General features: G+C 38.7%; 1 protein-coding gene across 1 annotated transcript in view; it reads right to left on the reverse strand.

The window, feature by feature from the left end:
- Positions 1 to 10,852: 10,852 nt before the first annotated feature.
- Positions 10,853 to 24,305, reverse strand: part of MOB3B (MOB kinase activator 3B) — a 492,992-nt gene continuing 479,539 nt past the window's right edge. The window contains exon 4 of the mRNA XM_078676717.1: positions 10,853 to 12,100. Within this exon, the coding sequence (XP_078532843.1) occupies positions 12,071 to 12,100 (30 nt within the window). The 3' untranslated portion in view covers positions 10,853 to 12,070. The remainder of the gene's footprint in view (positions 12,101 to 24,305) is intronic.

Consider the following 24,305-nt stretch of genomic DNA (forward strand, 5'->3'; position numbering starts at 1 on the left):
TGGCAGTTCGGGCTGGCCTGTTCCCAGGGTCAAGGCTGATTTGCATATGGCTAGGTCCAAACAGGTGAACAGAAAACGGTGAACCAGATCTCTGTACTGGGGGTGAATGTTTGACAGTGGTCAGCATTCCGCCCATCAATTATTATTTTTGAATTTGTCACCCGAGTCGAGTGGATATGCCCAGACATAGGTCTCATGCTCGTCATGCCAGAGGATTCAAGCTATCTTGGCTGATACCCCAAACTGGCCCTAGGATGCTTGTTTCCGGTCTAGGGAGGACCTGTTTTGGCAGTTCAGGCTAGACTGTTCCCATGAGGAGCAGGATCAAGAGACTCATTTGCATATGGCTAGGTCCAAACTGGGGTGGCATGGTGAGAAAAAAAACTATGGATTAGAAGAAATAAAAATATTTCTCCTCATTAAGCCTGCCTCCGGGATGCGCATAATTTTGTGCAGATCCATGTCTGCAATTCCTTGTAGGTATGGATTTGTGTCAAACCCTATCGGTGGTTGCATGAGCACTCATATTCATCACCCATGGAACGCCCCCTTGATGCAAAGTAACGCAAGGCAGCATATTGTGCTGCTTTGCGTTACTTTTGGTTACAATCCAACGCAGATCATGAATTGTATAGGATTCTAAATACAAACCCAACACTTTGCATCTGGATTGCAATAAATAGATAAGACCAATCTGACACAAAGTCTTTGTATATCTGGGTCAGTTGGAAAGGGTGCAGGTGTGAAAAGACGTACATCGCTAAGGGTTGATGGTACTTACTGCTTGCAGTGCTTTTTTTTAAAACAAGATATTGTTATCTAATCTACAACTTTGTCTTTCCTCAAAGATCTGCACAATCTTATGGTGATATTTTGTATAGGTCTGTTGACCAATTGGGTTTGCTTAAAGGGAGGCTCCAGGTTACAACATATTTTAGATACAGGCAGTAGATAAAATAACTTAGGAAATAGTTTGCATGAAATCAGAATAATAAATGACTTTCGCAGTGTAATGTATCAGAATTTCTTTTAATCAAATATTGTTATAAATGACCTAAAGATGAACACACAACACTTTTTTTCAAACAAATGTGTGTCTTATCTGTTTGCATATAAATAAACCAGAATATTTGTGGTGAAAAGCTCTATTTTCATTACATCTTCAAAAACATTAGCTGTATTCTATAACCTTTTAGTTAAAAATTGAACACTTTTCAACTTCAAATTCTTCACTCATGCTGCAGGAGAAAAAAAGTTTGCAAGCGACTGTGGCAATTTAGGTACAAACATTAGAAGGTCAAAAGGCTGGTAATGAAAGCCTATTTGTTGTTTTAAACAGGTTATTGCCTTCAAATCTACCAGAATTAACATGTTACAGAACTTTGGGACAGGGATTGCTGAATGGTGACTTTAAGAGTAAAGTAACATTTAATTTAATTTATTGAGACGGTTACATCCATATTTCATCTCACACCCTTTATAAAGGAGATCACTGATTTTCATCTTAAAACTCTATAATATAATACAAATAAAACATCAATGTTTCAATCATCAGCTTCAGATAATTTTTTACAAGCATTATGTTTTTATGGCTTGAAATGCATTTAGTTGGTCAGTTTTGAACTTCTCTGATATCACTTTATTGTGTGAGAACAGTCTGGAGACTGCTTCTAGCTTTCCCAAATTACAGTCCAATAGAGGAAAGGAGAAGGTTGTAGGTTCAAGACCACACAATGCGTGGTCTGGCTTCCAATGCACCTTGTACCCACCCAAGATGACCTGATGTTGTGTACATATTGCATTTCCATGCCATAAGAACCAAGCATGCTAGAACTGTCAAGCAATTTGGAAAGCGTACCTGGATTTGCTTGCCTAGCAGACAAATCTAGAATGTCCCACAGGTTCACTTTTTTCTCATTATCTTTCCAAAATGCAAAAATCAAGAGCCGGACGACTAGTTATTTAAACAAAACCCTAACCCATTTAATGAATGCAGTACCTCTATCCTGACCGCGTGCCACCTCTGTGGGGCACCAGGGTCACGAAGGGTAAAAAAAAAATTGAAAAAAGTGTGACCCTTATTCATGATGACAGCCATCTTTATCAAGGAAGGCTTCCTACATGATTTTGAGCCAGCTCTGAAGCCCTGTAATTCTCCACAACTCAAAAGTCAAATTAGGTCGTGCCCTCAGGTCCTTCCATCATTGCTGATAGGGTGGGTAATCAGTGGCATTGTAGTCACCACTTGAGAAAGCACGAAGTCATACATATTCAAACTGGCGGTTACTCAAAAGAATCGACCGAGAATAACAAGAAAAATCAGAATCCAGCAATACCTCTACATTAAAAAAGAATGGCCGGGCGTCTTCTTCAAGGTGTAACAGATGCTTGAAAAGTTGTCTCTTTACATTTATTTTCAGGTATTTTACATCATTCTCAAAATCAGTTGTTTAGAAATAACGATTATTTAATGTCTAAAGCACTTTGGAAGGTACAAAAACAGTGAATTTAGTAAGCAAAATCCTCATTCATTTATGTGTCACAAATGTAAACATTTTGCATACACGATGACGTCACAAGAAATAGCACCAGACCAATTTGTCTGTGCCCAGTTGCATAGAACAATTGCAGTTCATTTCAGGCGATTGAAAGTTTCTTCTGGCTTTCCCAGGGTACTGTGACTCCAAAAATTGGCATATTGTAAAGTTCTTCTTTGAACGCAGCATCACAACCTCCGCAGTTTATGGTCTGATCTCAAAAGAAAATACCAGTACTACCTTGTTTGACAAACAATGCAATGGACACATACACACCATCAATTAAGAACAACACAATGCTTAAGTCCTTTGGGTAAAGGTTGAGAATTAATGGAGCACAAGCCATTAATGAAAGTATTGTATTAAAGAACAATTCCACTTCCATATTTTTAGCTGAATTACCGCGGTCTGTTGGTTTCGCAGATGTTTTTAGCTTGCAGGAGCCCAAATTTGCATTTATAGAAGCTCCTCTTACGACACTACTGGCCACATCTTACAGTGAGCCTGGAGTTCTGTGTAACAGGCTGGATACCCTCTGATGGTGTATCACTGTGGACTTGTACTGAATGGTCAACAAATGTTTTGTGAAAGATGGGAAAACCATACATCTGATTGCTCCACTTAGCCCCATGCCCCTTGTCTCGGTTCGCCTCTCTCTGGAAGTGGTACCAGCTGGGTGCCTAACCACCTGCAAACTTCCCAAGATACAGCCCTACTAATGGGACTAAGGAACCTGGCCCTCCATTAGATCAGTTGAACGTGGACTTAAGCAGCCACATAAAATGTTAGAAGTAATTGTAGTTGGATATATTTGGACTGCACATAGAGTTATGTTGCTTCTTATTAGCAACAACATATTTAAATCTGCCTATACCTTGAACACAAACACACCAGTTCTAATTGAAACCACATGCCCTCTGTGCCAGTAACTGAAACTTTCAAATTCGGTGTTTATTGGCACAGTTCCACACGTTTTATGTGGTTAGTAACCTATACCTGAACCAGAAACATGCCACCAGTGAGCCACAATAAATATCATTATATTCACTTGACGTCCCGTTATGGGAAATGTGGGAACCTGATGACTTATAGGTTCGTTTTTTATATGCACCATGAAAAAAAGGCAATTTGTTCAGTTTCGTTTGGAACCCCCAACATGGAAACTAGGGTATTTATGTTTTGGAATTTCCTCAAGTCTTTTTCTTGCATCTGATCAGAGAACCCTTCCTATTTAAATTCAAACGTAAATCCACTCAAAAAAATGACAAATGAGCAGAATATGTGATTTATCGGATTCAAATTGAGGGTTATCTGAGAATACATAATTGACATAAGGGCCCGTTTAAGGAAGTAGATTTATTACTCAGTGGCAGTTAGGTAACGACCTTAGACTTATTTTTGGACGGAAACATTGGGCTGGTGGAGGAAAGCAAGAGGGGAAGTTACTAGTGCTTGATACGTCCAAATATTTTTATACCAGCCCGGAATTAACATTGCACAAACATTGACAATTTATCTTCCTTTTCCCTTCTTTCTAGTTTCCAACTTTCTCCAATGACTCAGAATTCAATTTTCAATTAAATCACATATTTATAATTTTTTTAATTTTTTTTAAAATTTCACACTTTAATCTTCTCAGTTTTTATTTTCATTTCCCCTATCGACATGATAAACACGTTGATATTTGCTGAATGCATTTCGTTCACTGTGCTCTTCTTCAGGCGCTAGATGGTGTATCAGTGATTTCTATCACACCATACATTGTGGTTTTGAAAGTGACCTGCTCATTTTCATTCTTCAAGGTTCAATCTATTAAATATTGGTAACCTGGTCTCCACAAGTCATCTTCCCCGTTCTGTAGACCGTTTTGACTGAAAGGGAGACCAGGATGTTCTCCGATCTGATTCTAGGTTTAGATACCAGGAATATACTTGAATATTTATGATACTGTTTTTGTGTTGGAAATAGGGAGTCACATTGATGGGTGGGAAAATTGCATAACTACTGGTGATTAGGGGCACACAGACACTGGGCCCAGACATCAAGCAGAGCTCCAGGGGAAGCGGATAGAGTTTTTATTTAAGGCATGAGAAGATTAGGTGATTTTCCAGTGTCACAGGATGTTGAGCCGGAAGTTGAACCTGGTTCCCCTGTTTCAAAGTTGGCAGCTATTGCCATAATGCCACATCCTCTACCTGCTGTTAACCCCAGCACATTCCTCCCACTTCCTGCAGCATGGGGTGCTGACCCCACCCCCAGCTAACATTACCAACTCTCCATATCCCTTGCTCCTTGGCCTAAGAGTAGCCCCACACACTTTACCATCTGTATTTGTGTAGCTGGTAAATGTGTGCAGATTTCAGCTCTTTATTTCCCCCTGAAAGGGAAAAATCACGCAGAGATGTAATATATACTGTATTCCTGGGTCTGCATGTTATTCCCCATTCGGGGAGGTAGCTTGTAATCTCCAATTTAAGATGTAGGATTATCAGCTTGTACCTGACATTTCTGAGAAATCTGGTAACGTTTTAATGAGGGCCTGAGTTTAATTATAAATGCTGTGGGGAGTTGCTTGATTTGTCTACCACGTATGGGGGTGGTCATTTCACTTGTGCGCAAAGTCTACTTCTGGCTCTTTTCTACTAAAATAAACCATAATAGTGCCTTCTAAACAGTTTCCTCAATTAATGCAAATATAATTTTCATTTCCCATATGCAATGTGTGATTTCCTTTTGCAATTCATTACATTTATCATACAATAGGCCAGCAAATGTATAATAAACAGATGCTAAAAATATCTTTCTCCAACAATATGCTTTTAAAATGCAGGTGAAGAGTGTACTATGCAATCAGAAAAAATGGGTTCTAGACCTACTGCCTTCACTTCACACACTTGTAATTTTAAAGCTAAACTATTGAAATGTGTAAAGGGAATTGTTAGGTTAAAAATATATACCTAATTAAAATTCACTGAAAATACACTAAAGGCCAAACTTTAAAAAAAGCGAAATCTTGTAATTAAAACGAGAAGATACAATACTTGCTTTCTGTGTTCATCATACTACACATATTAATCGGGATGCAAGGTTGATCAGGAAATACGCCTAATCATGAAAGGTTGTAAGTCAGAATAGCATGGACGGAAATATCATCTCACATAAATACACTGCCTTAAGTATTGTTTACAAAAATATAGTGTCATTTTGTGTAGCCTTTCCATTATTAACTACAATGGGGCTAATATTTGTGTAAACGATATTTAAAATAAGATAGTTATATCAGATGATATTGTGACCATGATATTCCAGTACCATAACTCATGTACAGAGTGTATTTATGTGAAGTACAGAACAATGCTAATTTAAATAGATAAGTACCAATAGCATACCTGTGGAAGGGCAGAGTTATCCAGGTACCCTGTCTTGTTTGGTTTAAAGCACAACCTGTGGTGTAATTATCAAACAATCTCCTCAATAAGCCCCTGGATACCCTCACGGGTGACAAGCAGCACTTTACAAATCCACCTCACATTACATTACAACTTAATTAGCCTATGTTTGGCCTTATTGTTTTGCAGTATTATTAAACATTAACTTAGCCAACACAGGCAACGGATTAAAAAGCAGAGTAGAAATAGATTTTGCCTTGCCTAAGATAATTGCAACAAGTAGCTTTTAGCAGTTTTATGGAAATGCCAAAATACTGCTCTTCACAAAGTTCTTGAGGTAAAGAATACCATATTAATGGGAAGAATCCAGAAACAAGATTGGTGCTCAATTGTATTTTAAAGAGGCTTCTATATACTGGATGTTTGCCCCTGAAATACTCCCTTTTTAGCACAATGACAGAAGTTTTTAAATAAATGCCTTAATGAGATAGGCTTGTGAGTTTGTACATTTGTGAACAATTCAGGCTTCAAAAGGTTGCCTATGTAATCTTTTCAAGACAGGGGTACACAGTTTCTTCCCTCTATATGTATTAGTGTTTCCACAAGTAGCATGGTTTTTAAGGCAATCAAGGAAGACAGAGATGCTAGTCTTTGGAGTGCTACTGAAATAAACCAGAGCCAAGGCTACAGCCTTGAGACTTTTTTGAAGTTACATGAAGGAGTTAGAATTTAAATTTCCATACCAAATTTAGCAAGAATTGAGCAGACAATTGGATTAAGCAAGATCCATAGTACTTTTGCCCGAGCAATCAGAGATGGTACCGTTTGAACCACTGTCAGTTCAATAAGCAATGGATGAACATTAAACTAAAATGGGGTATAGATGAAGCAAGCAATAGTTAAGGGAAAAATGTATCACGATAAAGAGATTAGCAGTATTTAACCTGGGTGGAAAAACCAGAACATATATTTTACCACATGAGGTTTAGTTTACTTACAATTCATTATTTGGTTGCTTTCCCTCAATCTGGCTCCTGGTTTGAATCTCTTCCGTGTTGCACATGCAATAACTTCTCACCAAAAATGACAGTGCATTTTATACTTTTTTGCACTTTATATAGTAGTTTGAAAAACGCTTCCTACGACCACTATTAAGACACAAGTACTTTACATCACACCAAGAGGGATTGATTTTTGAAACATGTTTAAATACTCCTACGATTTGTTTCTCTGTCCTCAACTATATTTTGTCTGCAATAAAACTGAGGAGGAGTTATGCTTCATGAGGATACATATTTTAGCTCTTATTTTAGTTCTGATGAGTTTGGCAATAGTTTTAAACGAGTACTTACCAAGGGTGCCAATATAGTAATTTTATATGATTGGCTACATGTACATATAAATGACATTTAATGATGTTTTAAATCCGTTTTAATTTGATGTGTGAAGTCATTTAATAACCACTGAATTTGAAAAACTAAATGATGTATAATGTATTTTAATTCTGTGTTTTTATGGTCACTGTTATGACCGAATAAAGACTATTGAACTGAACTGAAGTAAGCAATTACACAGCTTTCAGGGGGCTTTAGTTTAAGTAAAGCATAGCATGTTAGTCTGTGTTTTTTAATATTTTTGTATGGTTTCAATTTTTAATATAGATTTCACTTTTTCAGAGTCAGTGTTAGTATTTGAAAACTCTCCATAGTTTCCTATGCGGAGTGCACCAGGGAGAGGAGTGTAGGGAGATGTTATGCGCCCCTCTGAGGAAGGACAACCATACCTGCCACGTTCTGAATGAGACTTCTTTGGAGTTCTTCCACTTATTGATTACATCTCCCTCAGCACTCCTCTCCCTGGCGCACTCCGCATAGGAAACTATGTAGGCCCCTTGATGCCTTTTCCTTTACATTTGACCCACCGTGAAATTCAACAAACTGCACTCAATCGCACAAACACAGTGTCCAGTGTCTTGGCACTCTAAGAGGAGTCCTCCCACCTGTCCCTCCATTGCTAATGATCGTTTCCTACAAGATTGTTCTTCAATCTTACTAAAATGTATCGCTTTCAATTTACTATGTCCTTTATGACACGCCTGTAATGTATCATGGATCGTATGTAGACCGCAATATTCATAGTCTTATACTGTACACCTGTAATGTATCATAGATCATATGTAGAATGGGTCATTCATAGTCCACCTGTTCCTATCCAACATAACGGCATTTCCTACTGCAACACACTTGGATAACTTGTTGTCTTTTCTTTTTCTTTCTCTTCCTTGGTTTCATCATATGTCAGTATTATTGTTATTTTTGTTATTTTTATTATGTTTGCATTTTGTATCATTCTTTTTGGAAAATCAATAAAAGCAACTTGAAATAAAAAGTATTTAAAAACTCTCTAGTTATTCCACACTGCTCACATCACATTACCAAACTGGCTAGGTGTGATGCCCTAAGTTTATAGAAATGTACTCAACTCTGTTTCTGTAAGAAGTAATATTTATATCATATGCAATGCATGGCCCGTTTTATTTTTGGCATTTGGAAATTAACCACAAGAACTTTACTTTGGCCGTAATACAAAGGAGGCCTTTTATGTAAAAACCTTTAGCTGTGCTGTAACCAGCCTGCAGCAGAGCTGATCAAATGAGGATGAAGCATTATGTGCTTGGACTGAAGAAAAATAACTACAACTATATCCAAGTGCTCGATTTCAAGGTACTGGGCATGCCTTGCATGCTCCTGAGATGGATAAATAAGCGACTGAACTCAGTCCCGCCCAGTGCGCGCATGTGACTAAAAGCTGCAGAATCTTTAGCAACAGTGGGCAGATGACACGTGCCACCATAACTGGTCTGCCTCAAAAATTATTCCATACATGTGAATGCAGTTGTGCTATTATCATGATTGGTGCCCTGTCTCTTCATTTCAACTTCAAGGGACAACGTATTTGAGCTTTGGGCAATGAGCTGACTTGCAGTGAAGGCGCCTTGGCCCTGTTGCTTGCTCAGCTACCTTCCCCTAGTGGAGGGTGTAGCCCAAGGATCTACAACCCTTTCTATTTTAATAGTTACTTATGTTCAATACAGATTATCCCGAGCTACTAACACAAATTATCAGTGTTACAATAGTGACCAATTAAAACAAGATTCTATACCTGGCCATTGCAGGCAGGATTACTAGCAGTGACAACCTCAGTGCATTAGGCAAGGTCACCATTAATAATGCCAAAAAAGCTTCATCTGTTTAAATGCTGAATGCTTCTTCATGTCATAGCAGTCATATACACAATGCCTCCTGGCAACTAAGGAAGAACATCATTAAGGGTCCCTAGCACACCATAAATTACTGTTTATATATCTACTTTTAAAATATTTTTTCTTCAAATATCAGCTTGTTGATTCTGAGAATTGACAGATTTTATTTTTAATATATACTTTTCAGTTTTGGAAATTTACTTAATTCAGACAAGCAAATGCTTTTTATTTTCTGGGTAGGAAAGCACACAGGAGAGCTGGAGAGCCACCCGTAGCTGTTGAGCTACTCGTTGGAGAATCCCAGTTCTACTATGTAAAAAGCTAATTATCCTATCTTGCTTTGAAAGGCAAAAGGCTTCAACAGGCACTCGCTTATGCAACAATGGTTTAATCAGAATGTATGATGCAGCCACTTAAAGTCAACCAACATTTTCTCTAAGTGACATAGGGTGGATTTGTGGGGATTAAAATATGTTAATCAGACCCCTTGGCATTTATTTTACTGGTGGGTAACACATTTAAATCAATTTATGTGGCCTGAGAATATGAAGAAGACCCTCAAGCTGAAAAGGAAAAGTTTAGTTATTTGTTGTGAATCCATTTGCAAACGCCTCTTCCTTTGCAATGAAAATGCATGTCTTTTTTTTAGTTGTAGGACATCAAAGGAAAATGTGATTGTGCTTAAAAGACCCACAATAACGTTGAATCGGGCAAAGCACAATGATCTCCTCTTAAGAATGTTTCAGGATTGCCCATGAATATAGGAACTTTTTAAACTGAATATACTGAAGTTGCTCTGTAACTATATTGTGTAATGGAGTACATATACACAATATAATTTGACATTAATTTTTACTGCTGCTTTCTGTATTCTTGCTGTTCTCCTATAAGACTATAATTATTTCAGGTGTGACAAATATTAAAACCATACCTATCTAATCGGTTCCTCAGTTCTTCATATGATAACTTGTTTGAAACTAAGTTTACTTTGTACAATCAGGGTTATAGGAATACTTTCAGGGAGAGAAGAAATACACATGCCTAAACAGTCTCCTTAAATGCATCACCACTCCTAGGGGTTTCTCCCAAAATACATATTTCTTGCAAATCTGTGGAGTCTTCCTGACCCAAATTCACCCTAGTCTTGCCCTGTCCAGTTCTCCTAATCATATCCCATTCAACTTTTCTTTTTTTTGCGACCTGGATGTAAAGGAATGGTTGTATCAGAGACCATGAGACAGCTACTATTGGTGGAGTGGGGCCTTGATTGGAAAACGTGGATGCAGTTATTTCATATGTGTGAGACTTTTAGCCCTATAAACCTAGGGAGCCGTGATTTATGAGGTGCTCTTCGCTCCGCCATACTAGATAAATAAGTTAATTCTACCCTTTTATGCATGGTAGAAACTGAGAGCAGTTTTTAAAATGTTTTAGAGAGTTTCATATATTGGAGTTTGCAAATGCATACTACACACCTAAACTTCTATTTCCTACAAAAAAGCAAATTATTCCTAGTTCAATAGCAGAATTTACTTAAGTTAACTGTGCGTGTACAAATGAAAGGCCAAAAACTAAACACCCATTGCTGGCAATAAAATTGCATGATTCCTTTGTATCTAAACAGATAACAGTGTGTTGCAGCCCGGCATGTAACTTTAGGAATTCAGTACTTGAAAAAATTGCCCTACCCTCCAATGCGACATTTCTAAACCTGTGCTGAGTACAAGGATCCAAACTGGGTTGATCAGAGGAACAGTATCAATAGAAAATTACTGTAGTAAAAGAACTGTACTCACCAGTCGTTTTGGGACTTGTTGGTTGGAAGCACATATGAGACTCCCTTGTGAAAATTCGTTACATCTTATAAAACTATATACTCCCTATGACCTCCAAGAATACCCTATTCTTTTATTTAAGTTGTTTTAAGTTGTTACTATATAATTATATTTCAGTGCAATACTGCCATTTAGTTCATCCAACTGCAGGCAGGCGATGATGTAATAAGAGAATAAATATGCTACTATTGCCTTTTGGAAATATGCATTGCGTGTGCATTAGACTGGAGAGTGGCTCAGTAGGCAAGAGTCATCAATAATGAATGTCATCTGTTTTTGTCAAATCCAATCAAAGATGGTTGATGTTGTAAATAAGGGAACTGGAACAACAGTATGAGGTGGTATTTCAAGAAGGAATCATGATGTTAGAGACCAACTATTCAATTTAAAAATATGATGGTCATTCAAAGATTCTGAAGGAACATTTGTCAACTTCTCCCACATCCATATATAATAAAATGTTTATAGTAATATGGAACTGAATTATGACATCATGAGGAAAGATGCACACCGCCCACACACTGGCAGCTCAACAGAAGGTCTGAAGAGCAGTTCTCATCTAGTTGTACAGTACATGGCATCACTTACTGCAAGTCTGTTAACCAAAAACATGTTTTGTAGCTCTTTGAATATAGCCAAAAGTAAAGAAATATTTCAAACGTTTTTGCATACGCTCCACAGTTGCAATGTACTTTACAAAAAAGTACTTTAATTTTTAGTCTATAAAAAAATTAATTTAAGAATATTATTGAAAAATTATGAAAAGTTATCTTGTCCAACCATGACACCTTTTTGCCTCTAACATACAGTAGCAGGTATCTAGTCCATTGTGACCAAAGAGTTCAGAGTATGTGCTACAATGGCGTCAACCATGTGGTTCTGCAATCCACCCAATCGAAAGGGAGTTGCTAGCAGCATTGCAGGGACACAGGACTCCTCACTTTCTCTTTAGCTTGTGAGAACGAATGGGATACATCTGCTGATAAGGCCCGCCTTACATTCCACAATATTGAGGCAAACGGTTATCCTCTTTCTTCCAGTTGCACTTTAGTGACACATCCTGGATGTCATCTCTTTCTGCAAGATAAAACAGATCATACATGTTAGATACCACACAGGTGAACTAAGTATTGCCAAATAAATGATACCACAAAGTACCAATGCTTGTCTAAGAGCCATAAAACAATTTAAAAAAACATTTCTTTTATATATATCACCTGGCTGTCTGTCTATGAAACACTTGATCTACCACAATTTAACCTATTTTCTAAAGCTGAGTCTCACAGGACAGGGACCAATTTCAGAATTATTGGTGGGGCAAAGCCCCATGTCATATGAGCCCCTCCATCGAGGCCAAATGCTGAATGCGGGATTACCTGATCCATGGGCATAATGCCTTATTCAAAAGACCTGCGAATATTCATGATTACATGCCCCCAGGTTCATGAACCATGCATAAACCATGTATGTATCAATTTTGTATAGGATCAGTTAACCAGTGTCGGATAACTCACCCGCTCTCCCTACTGTCCTGCCTTGAACCAGGAAAGCAGGTAGCAAGACCTCGAGAATATGTGGTGGCTAATTAGCATAGCCAAAGCAGAATGGTGTCACTTTGTCAAATGAAATGATGTCACAATGTTATTATCCTCTAAGCTTTCATGAAACTGTGTATATTTCAGTCAACATTGGGGTGCAAACGCTGCTATATGTATTATGCATGTATATTTTAGTGTAATATACTTAGTCCATATGTATATATTAATATCCAGCTACGTTTTACCTGTCCTTGCGTAGAAAAAGTAAATGGCTGAGGCAAAATGTGAGCCTACATTAAAGGAATATTCCATACATTTGATATACATTCAACCACATAGGCAATGCAATAAAACACACAGTTAGTTCAAAGATTGCTTTAAGGGGCTCTACACTTTTGTGCAGATATGAAACTCATCAAGCTGGGTTTAAAAAAAAAATGTTGTCGATTTTTCTAAACTTTGTGTAACGTAAGCGGAATATTTAAATTGACTCTCCAGTGTCAAGCATGGTTAAGTAATGACCAATGTACATTTTGTAGAACAGTATCATGCTGAAAAATAACATAATATAGGTAAGCAAGAAAATATAATCTATTGCAGACCTCAAACTCCCTCTGCAGCTCTAAAGGATTCGGAGTCAAACCACTCGTCCCGAGATGCTAGCTGACGCCAATGATGACCCCATGGGATTGAAATTCTTTTGAAGATTTTGCAATATTCTCTTCTGTTATACGCTACCCTGTCAGCCACCATGCACCAGCCCATATTCTTAAACTAGGAATGCCGTCCAAGGAACAATGGATTCCTCTATTTCTGTACAACATTTCAATATGCAACTACGAACCCCTGACTGACAACGGATTTTGGATGTCTGGGTATATCCTGCTCTTCTTATATTCCATACAGTCCATCTTTATCAGAAGTACTGCAATGGTTCTTATCACCCGAGAAATGTCAGTGATGACAGATCATGTTAAAAAACCATATTTGTGATACATTAAAGTGTGCCTGGGATATGAGTGCAGTTTTCCAACCAGGGATCTCAAAGATTTGTGATCATGTTCTGATTTTGTTAGTACAGAAGCAGCTATATGACTGTGTGAGCTCACCATCAAAGCAGCAAATAAAGTAGATATTATCACACACACAAGTTTGCAAAGACCATTTTAAAGTAATTTTACTTAATATAAGTCCAAATACATCATTTATACAGATTAAGTAGCAGTTGAGTGTATAAAGACTCAAAGAAACAACATTTTGAAACAAACAGGAGTATGGTATGGTATGTTTAAAAAAAGGCTGTTTTCAGTTAGTAAAGCAATGTATCTCAATGCAATTTTTTAAAGTGGTAATGCGTTGGTGCTAATTTTCTGATTAGAGTGAGAAGTGACTTTTATTGGCAGGCATATAAATGTCTACCCAACAGTTTTTCAACATAGCACATATCTAATTTAAGATCTTCGTAAGTTATAAAATTAAAAGCCCCCGTCCTCGTTACCAAATATTTTAAATTGAGATTTGATGAACTTTTGCAGATGACCTTAAAAACTAAGGGCCCACATTACTATCTAGTAACAGAGACCATTGCCAACCCCTGTTCTAGCCAGTGTCCTGAGGACTAACCATCTCTCTGAGACAAGATGGCAAGAAACACGAAAACAAAAGTACCAAGAATAGGTTTCAAAGATCACTAGAGTACCTACAACAAAATAAACTACATAGCTTGAATGTTGCCATAAGAAATATTTGGTTGTCGAAATGGCATTGCACTTATTTTTTCAAAAGTAACACCATTTAAATATTGGCATAAACACATGTACATGGCGGAAGCATAGAGCCAAATAAACAACAGTTTTTGGTATAAGAGAATTGACTTTGCCCACTTTAAACAGGTACAATTGGATTTTTTTCTGCCCTTGGATGAATGGAGAGCCCAGTGGTTGATCGGGGGGAAAGAGTACAGTTTCTTGAGAACAGAATATCCCAAACTCCCTGTTTTTTATTTGATCCCCAAAATACACAAGAATGATAAGAAACCTCCAGGAAGACCAATAATAGCCGCTCAGGAGGGATTATTTCAGAACACCTCACAATACATTGGATCTTTGTTGGGAGAAAGACGTGACTCATAATTTAGGATGTTTCATCTTTGTATACTTGTAGACATCATGGAGACGGCTTGAGAGCAGTAGGTCATTTTTGAGAGGTAGACCTATCAGATTCTATAGACACACTATGATGGTCTTGAGTTTGATTGAATGATGCCTTAAGAAAAAATATATTTTTCCTCAGTAATGACATTTTTGAACAGCAACGCAGTACAGCGATGGACACCTGCTTAGCCCCCAGCTATGCTAATCTACATATGGGCTGGTGGGAGGAGCAGGTGCTCAGCCACTCCCCTCTGGAAAAATGGATAGACAGTATCATAAGGTGGGTCCACTTCATAGATGATGAATTGGTTATTTGAAAGGGGGACTTAATGTCAGCTAATCAATTTGTTTCTGAGATCAATGAGAATGATTTAAACTTGAAATTTACGAGTGCTATCAGTGAGCGGGAAGTTTAGTTTTTGAATGTAAAATTATTTTTTTGGTCAGGAAAAGTTGATTTCTACACTGTTCAGGATACAGAGTGCACTAAACAGGCAAACAGTTTCCATCCCACCCCACTCAGAGAAAGTATACCATATGGGGAACTCCTAACAGCAAAAAGTATCTTCAGTACTGATGAGGAATTCATGAAGACTGAAGAGGAGATAATCAAGAGAGCCGAGTTTAGGGGGTGCAGCAGTAAAACTCTTAAGGCTGCCAAAAATAAAGTTCTTAAGGTCAAAAGGGAGGACATCTTATTTAAGGATCCTAAAAAGAAACAACCGTGTGGTGACAAGTACAGATTTATTACCATGTTCCATACTATATGAAAACAAGAATAGGGTTGGCTCTAATCAGTAAGGCTGAGCCTATACAACAAATAACAAAAGAAATGCCATTACTGATGAATTTATTCAATCTTCGCACTTAACATCCACACTAAGAAAAACTAATTCAAAATGGGGTATTTGCTTATTATTCGCACTTTTATTTTTCAAGATTTCACAATTATTACAAAATGTTTTGATTTTTCATAAAAAAGAGAAGCATATAAGAAATCAGGACACATAACGTGGAAACTTCATCATTCTGCAACATCAATCATATCACAATCGCCAAAACATTCACCCTATTCGTATCTCTATCATACATATCACATACTACCACTATCGTAAAACAAAAAGTATACTGGATCTGCACAAATTATACAATTATTTGGTACAATTTAAAGGAAGTACATTCCTATATATCAATGAATTTGGAATCATTCATTAGGACTTAATACAGTGGGAGGAAATGTACAAGAAATGGTAAGGAGACAGAGGGTATTACTGCCCCCCCCTTGCATTTTTTACGCTAAAGTGCTGCTCACATTTCTTAAAGGTAACAGCTCCCAATGAGTTTCCACTCTGTAGCGTTTGGGAATCAGTCAGGTTAAATGCTAGGTTTAAGATAAATAGGATTTCGAGCAATCATGGCGTCTAGAATGTGTCCCAAGTTGATTTATGTGTGCTGTGCTATCTCTAAAGACCATGGTGTTAAAACCCCTCCATCTCTTGACGAATTAGGATTTGTGCAAAAATATGAGAGAGTTTTTTGTTTTTTGGCTCTTCTAGGTATTACACTTTAGAGAAGCCGCCGGTCTAGGATTCCCGCAGACTACACCCACAGGCAACTAGCTAGTAAGTATTCACTAACCTTCCATCCAGCCCCCCATTGTCACTCCCAGTGCCTCCTAAATCTCTTATAAAAGACTGCCCTCCTGGTGCATACCTACACGCGTAGACTGCTTATGTACAATTCTAGCAAGATTGCTCCCCCACTATTTTTAATAGTCATTGTTTTCTTTTCTTCTTTTCACATCTACAGTGTCTGAGGCCCTGATGAGAATCCCTGACGAGTAATAGGTGATTCGAAACGCGTAGGCCATTGTCTCACTGGTCTGCTTGTGGACCCAGGGGGCAGTAATACCCTCTGTCTCCTTACCATTTCTTGTACATTTCCTCCCACTGTATTAAGTCCTAATGAATGATTCCAAATTCATTGATATATAGGAATGTACTTCCTTTAAATTGTACCAAATAATTGTATAATTTGTGCAGATCCAGTATACTTTTTGTTTTACGATAGTGGTAGTATGTGATATGTATGATAGAGATACGAATAGGGTGAATGTTTTGGAGATTGTGATATGATTGATGTTGCAGAATGATGAAGTTTCCACGTTATGTGTCCTGATTTCTTATATGCTTCTCTTTTTTATGAAAAATCAAAACATTTTGTAATAATTGTGAAATCTTGAAAAATAAAAGTGCGAATAATAAGCAAATACCCCATTTTTAATTAGTTTTTCTTAGTGTGGATGTTAAGTGCGAAGATTGAATAAATTCATCAGTACTGGCATGTTCCATACTAGGCATGATACTGTTAGATTCATACTTAACAAACATTGGCACTTACTGAGGAGTGACCACATAATTGATAGTGAAGTATCCAGAAGACCACTTATCACTTTCAGAAGAGCAAGATCTATGAGGGATACCCTGGTTAGAAGTGATGTTTTCTTCTTATTCTCCTATTTATGATAATAATATGTTCACTTTTGACATGTATTCTGTTTCATGCAAAAATTCTCAATAAAAACGTTCTTAAATTAAGAAGTGATGTTAGAGATGAGAGACCATGCTGGTTAAAACCCAGAAATATATTTGTGAAATATAGTGAAGGCAAGTCTTGAAGGAATGGTGAAAACAAAACAGAAATAATGACTCAAGGGCACTACACTTGTAAAAGTGGTCATGTACTCTATATTCTAAAGTGCCCATGTCCAAAAGAACCTACTTAGGAAGTTCTACTCTACCTATCCATTAGAGAATGCTTCAATACCTTAGGGCTATAAAAAAATCTGGAAACTTCATACCCCGTAGCAAGACACTTTCTTGGAGTACACAAAGGTGATGAAAGAGTGTACAGATATAGTGTGACTGATGAAATTACTAAGGAAGCTCGTAGGAGGAATAGAGAAAAAAGATTGAGAATATTGAGTCAAGGTTTATTCTGCCATTCAATAGCAAAGAAACCAGAGGCCTTAATTGCGATGAAGAATTGTATGTTCATATGTAATATAGTAGGACTTACTCCTTTGAGTGAATCTAAAACATATTGTGCTTTCTACTATGTACATTGTGATACAACTTCTTGAAACATAGTGTTATCACATTTTAATTTGTTTTGTGTATCGGACATTTTAACGAGTTTTGTTTATATTTTTACAGATTAGTTACTTGTGAAATTTTTAGTTTGACTGATTCTGTCAAAAGGAGGACAAGAAGAGTTAATTTGTATGTGGTAACACCCACTTGTGCTCAATTTTGTATTTTGCATTTTTGAACTCTGTCCTTTTGGTTTCGATACAGATGTATACATTTGTTCGTTCATTTATTATATGTGTTGGAGTGTTTCGGAAACTAACAAATATCTGTTCTACATTTGAAATAGTTATGTGATGGTACTTTGCCCAGTTAGGCTTAATGGTGCTTTGAGTTGATTTCATTTCCCTATGTGGTCAGCAGGGGGAGTATATTCACCTCAAGACTTCTCTTCTATTAATGATTTATTTTCAGAGTTTCAACTTCTCCTAACATATTGTTTAAAAATGCAAATTATGTATGCCATTGTAACATTGTATTTATGTGACAATCACAGTAACTGACTTAGTGTGTATTTCAGTTTTTTGGCATTTTTTATACATGTGACTATAAAAATATACACAAGATTGCATCCAGCATCGTTATCAAGGCTGGTCTCCAGCCAAATCATGTAGATGCTGTTAGTGCTGCTTTTCTGATGAATAAATCACTTGACACCGTACTTGAGTGCAGTTCTCCTTTTATATTGGGAGCTTATGTTGATCTAGCTATCTATCGATTGATCTATCTATTTATCATAATAATAATATAATGTTTTGGAGAGCTCATTGAGATCAAAGATTATGAAAATGTGGACCATCCTAAATTGAAGCTTCAGGAATACCAGTTGATGCCATCATCAAATTAACTTTATTCGGCACACAGCCATAAAAGTTTCAACCAAAAAGACAATCCAAGTTTAAAATACCAAATTCAAGTTTAAAATACATTCTTTTGTCCATTAAAAATATTATAGAAAAGATAAAAGTTCCTAGACAAGCTAAAAACATGATTGTACATAAATGAAGTAATGACCATCGAGTTTAGTTCCTGTTTAACATAATTCATTTCCTCATTCTCCCTTTGTTACTGTACTTCATATCGTTATCTAATATCCATTGCTGATTTAATAAAATGTAATACTGCAGTGCAATTAACAGGATTAGTCAATGATTGCAAATATTTGAAGCCCTCTAAATGTGGACATGGGCGAATGTTCTTTAACAAGGTCACCAAAAATCTGCTCCTTGGATCTTTATAAAGTGCACAAAAAAGAATAAAGTGCAAATTGCTCTGAGTAGTACTATTGTCGCATGGGCAAAGAATAAGGTTGTCTGTCCACCCGGATTGTTTAGGGAACCCTACCAAAAAGTGCAACGTGCTAAGACGGAATCTTGTTAAAAGAAAACGCAACTGGCTGTTCGTGGTGAAAGAACGGTAATATTGCTGTTTATGCATAAAAGGGCAACTGGGGCCGGGTGCCTCCAATTTGTAAATGGCACATTTTTGCCTAGACACTATACTCCTCTTTAATTTTGCCCTTCGCATTAGTGGGGATGCTTAACGGGGTGTCAAAATACTCACCCAACCCTATCTGGAGTAACCGTCCCTCACAAAACAAAGCCAAGGGATCCTCAGAGTCTTGTCCAAGTTAATACAGTCTTCGATGATTTCCGTTGAAAACTGTAACTCTTCTGAGGCCCAGATTTTGGCCCACAAAAGCAAGGGAGCAGCGCCAATGTGATCTTCTATATATTCCATCCTCACTTCTCTGTGAGAAAATTAGGTGGCAGCACTGCTAGGAATCATCAACAGGTGTTTTATAAACTTGTTCTCCACCAATTGCAACGGGCGGCTTATTTGGTAACCCCACACCCCCGCCCCATACTAATGATGTGAAATGTGATCACATATTGTGAAGCTGCTCTAAGCCTGCACGAGCGGTGCCCAATGCATGTAATGCAGTTCACTGGCCTGGCAGGAGCTGCTAATGTCGATGGCCAGACCATTTCTGACAGACAGACACACACACACACACACACACACCTTACCTCACACACACCCACCCAAACTTACCTCACACACAGAACAGGTTCAGAAAGATGAAAGCTCCAAACATACACGCACTTTCCCTTACATCCCATAGCGCTCCACCCACAGTGAAGAACATGTAACTCCATCTTGCATGTTGAATTCACCATCAATCTCAACTTTCTTAAGATCACTTTCTTTGAAAACAACATTCTATCATCATTCATCTTGAAATCAACTCATGGAGATACCATCACTCTCTTCTCTACACCATGAGTTCCTCCTGCAGCCTAGAATTTATGTTAGATGAAATTAAATTAAATTAAATTAAAATAGGTACTTATAAAGCACACAGCTACTCCACAGAGTGTCCAGGCGCTGAAAGGACCACCAAAGACAGGCACCAGAGCCTGAAGCCGGAAAGAAATAAGAAATAAGAAAAACTATTGCTGGAAAAGCCAGGTTTTTAGCTGTCTCCTGAAAGTAAGCAGATACTGGGCCTGCCTAAGGTGTAGAGGCAGACAGTTCCATGAGCAGGCAGCCAGCACTTGAAAGGAGCGACCACCCACACGAAAGCGGGCAAAGTTGGGGATGGACAACAGAGACTACACTGAGGACCTCAAGGCTCTTTGCGGCACATAATGATGTCCCCTCCTCCAAAGATATACGGCGCCCGCACCATGAAAAGCCCTGAAAGCCAGAACCAGAGCTTTGAATTGAATCCTCTTCCGGACTGGTAACCAGTGCAAGGCCTTCAGATGGATGGACATACGTGCTCTGGGGCCCACCATGAGAATAGCTCTGGCCGCTGCATTCTGAACCACCTGCAGGCGATTAAGCAGGTACTCAGGTAAAACCAGGTACAAGATGTTGACGTAATCCAGCGTAGATACAATTAGGGCTTTGACTACAGTCTTCCGATACTCGACCGGTAGTAGGGGAAGAAACTATAAAAACATTTTTAGCATGCCAAAAGAGGTGCCGGCGACAGTTTGGATTTGAGCCTTCATGGATAAGGTGGCATCTAACTTGACCCCTAGGTTCTTCACAATACTAATTGGGGCTGTAGGAGGGGACATATCCCCAGGCCACCACTGGTGCCACGCTTCGCAAGACGGACGACCAAAAAAGATGATCTCAGACTTTTCTGGGTTACACTTTAATTGGTTATGCCGTAACCAGGAGAAGACCTCCGTCAGACAAGTGTTAATTTCTTCACCTCTAACATCATCGCTTTTGGCACAAGTGAACAGCAGTTAGTATCATCTGCATATGATACTATTTTAGCGCCGTGTGTCTCAGCTAAAGGCGCAAGGGGGGCCAAATAAATATTAAAAAGTGACAGGCTCAAAATAGATCCCTGCAGGACCCCCACCTTCAAAGTAGGAATGGGGGCTGCATAGAGAGGGGACCTAATTGTTTGCTGACGATCACTCAAAAAAGAGGTGAACCACTTAAGTACCATGCCCCCGACCCAGCACTCCCATAGGCTCTGCAAGTGTCGGTCATGGGGCACGGTATCAAAGGCCGAGGACAGGTTGAGCAGTATCAGCACTGCGTTTCCTCCTTTGTCTAGTTGCTCTTTGATAGTTTGCGAGACTTCCAATAGAGCTGTTTCAGTACTAAGGTTAGTTGTGAAAGCAGACTGATTATCGTGGAGTACACGGTTAGCTTCCAAGTAGTCTGTCAGGACTAGATTCAGGTATTTTTCTAAGACTTTAGAGAAGAAAAGCAGTAACGACATAGGCCTATAATTTGAGGCTACCACAGGATCTGCCAAAGATTTCTTCAATACGGTGAGAATTTTGTCCTTTTTCCAACTGTCTTGCACCAGCCCCTTTTGCAGCGAGGTATTCAGAATCAGACTGACAGCTGGATTAATAGTCTCAGGAATAGAGGACAGTATTTTGGCCAGGCAAGTATCCGAGGGAGAGCCTGACTTTAAAGTATGCATTATCTCAAGTGATTTTTCTAGAGGATTGGGAGGAAATAGGGTAAGGGAAGGCCCAGCCCCAGAGTAGGCAGGGCATGAGCACCTCGCAGTTATTTCTTTTACTGTGGATAAAGTCACAAAATAATTTTAAATAGTACAGATTTTATCATGGAAATAACAGGCAAGATGGCTGACCCAGTCATGCGAGGGAGAACATGGAATTCCCACCGTGCTGGGTATGAGAAGTTTTTGACAATTTCAAATATTACTTTGAACAGAAAACAGGAGAGATCCTCTCCCTGCTGAAAAGAAATACAGTGGACCCGGAAAACCTCACCAACTACTGTCACCATCTTACTTTCACTTAAACATTAATAGAGAAAGAAGTTTCTGCTGAATTAAAGATCAAAAAGAAGAACCGACTACACGACAGCCATTTGTGATTTAGAAACAAGACGCTGCTATTTGAGTTATCCAAGACACTTCAAGAATTAAAGCAAACTTCACACTCATACATAAATAGGCCCAAAGGATGGCTGTGGTCAGGTAGCAGCAGCCCAAGCTTCTCTCACAGAAGGGGTACTGAACAGTGAGAAGCTGGCAGAGCTTGCTCACCCCACACACACCAGTCATTAAAAAGGTTGATGGAATGGCCAACAAAGATAGGACATGGGAGGCGCTGCCTAGTGAGAGCATTCACGACTATACACTGACATTGATGCACGACTACTGTCTACATAATCCTAGTGAATGTGAAAAGCTTTACATTCTGAACTAGCTAGCTGTAGCCAGCAAACGAAATAAACTGTTGGCAAAGCCTTTCATTTTGGCTTTTTTTGTGAGAAGAGTTTCCCTCACTCCAGTAACACATGCCACAGATAGAGCATTGATAAGAAAACAACACAAAGAACAGATTCAGCAACAATTACAGTTTCGTGCACATGCAGCAGCCGTGGACGCATCATTTTATGCCCACACAACACAGGTGAAACATAGGCAGCGCAACCTTCCATCTGGCACACAGGTCAGGCACAGCAAGTTCAGGAATGTAAGATTCCCGAACACCCTGAAAAGATAGAACATCAGTAGCCCAAGTGAAAAAACACACACACACACACACACATCCCCGCCCCCTCCTTTCCCTCCCGTGTGGCATCAGATCAGCAACTGTATGCTTCAATACGCACACAAAGGGCAGATGCAGCAATGTTTGTGTTCCTTGCCCATTTGGAACTGGTATAGCAGCGTCAGCAGCATGGCAAGCTTCTCTGATACACAAAACAGGGTGAGCATTGGCAGCAGCAAAGTGAGCTTGGAACATGCATAGCAACACACACACACACACACACACACACTCAACAGATATAGTCCATATAGCAGCATTGCTAGCTTCATTCACCCCCTCAAACCATATATAGAACAGGCTGCAGCACAGATACGGAATATGCATTAAAGTGGCAGCTTCAGTGCTCGTTTACAGACACACTCATACACAATGTATGAGATGAGCAGGCATTCTGTACATTTCTTTACATCCACATGACATGTACAGCACACTCAGCTGCAATGGATGCTTTTTTCACACACAGTGGGCATGTACAGCACAGACAGCAACAGCACAGGTTTCACTAAACACAAACTAAAAGACACAAAAACAACATGCATGAGTAAGCTATGGAAGAACAAAGAATGTTTTGGGAGCTTTCTACTTCTTCAAATAGCAGCAGATCAGGCAGGATATATTTTCAATAACAAACGTTGCATTGTACTTTAAAAGGAATGAAGGGTTTTCATAAAGCCTCTGTGCTAAGCCATATGGACCGTGCCAGGGAGCAGGGACCAGGGGCTAGTACTGGGCGGGATGTTGCTGAAGTTAGAGGTACAGGGGGAAGGACAGAGGCTCCAGCCCAGCTTCGTTGAGTCAAAGTGTGCAGCCCACAAAGGAGCAGCAAGCACTTGCATGCCCAGGGGCTAGGGTCAGCCAGAGGCTCTGAGTGGAGAGAAGCAGTGTATATTTCCTCTAACACATGGAAATATCATCAACAGAAAATGCATGCTTCATTGCCTACAGCCACACATAAAACCCCATATTTCAAAGGGACCTATGAAATGTGGGAATTATTTCACAGATCCCTGTCATTTATGGGTTTTAGCTTAATGACATCCCCCAAACTGCTCTTTAACATTGTCAGGTTACTAGGATTATGCAGCAACAGAGGACCAAATATCTGACAGGCAGGAGTGTCCATTATGACAGAGGAGCGTCACCCCACTGCTCTAAATGCCCCCAGGAATGAAAAATAAAATAGTTTTTTTTTTAAAGTTTAAAAAGCTTTATTAAGTAAAGATAAACAACGTAAAACATCATTACATCTGCAAATAAAACAAAGAAATAATATACAACTAATAATAAGAGTGCAAATTGAAAACATTCCCCAACGAAGGGGAAAACCATTATACCGATGAACAGAGCTTTTATGAGTTTTTCATGAGGGGGAA

The sequence above is a fragment of the Lissotriton helveticus genome, chromosome 2_1, assembly GCF_964261635.1.
Source record: "Lissotriton helveticus chromosome 2_1, aLisHel1.1, whole genome shotgun sequence".
Lineage (NCBI taxonomy): Eukaryota > Metazoa > Chordata > Amphibia > Caudata > Salamandridae > Lissotriton > Lissotriton helveticus.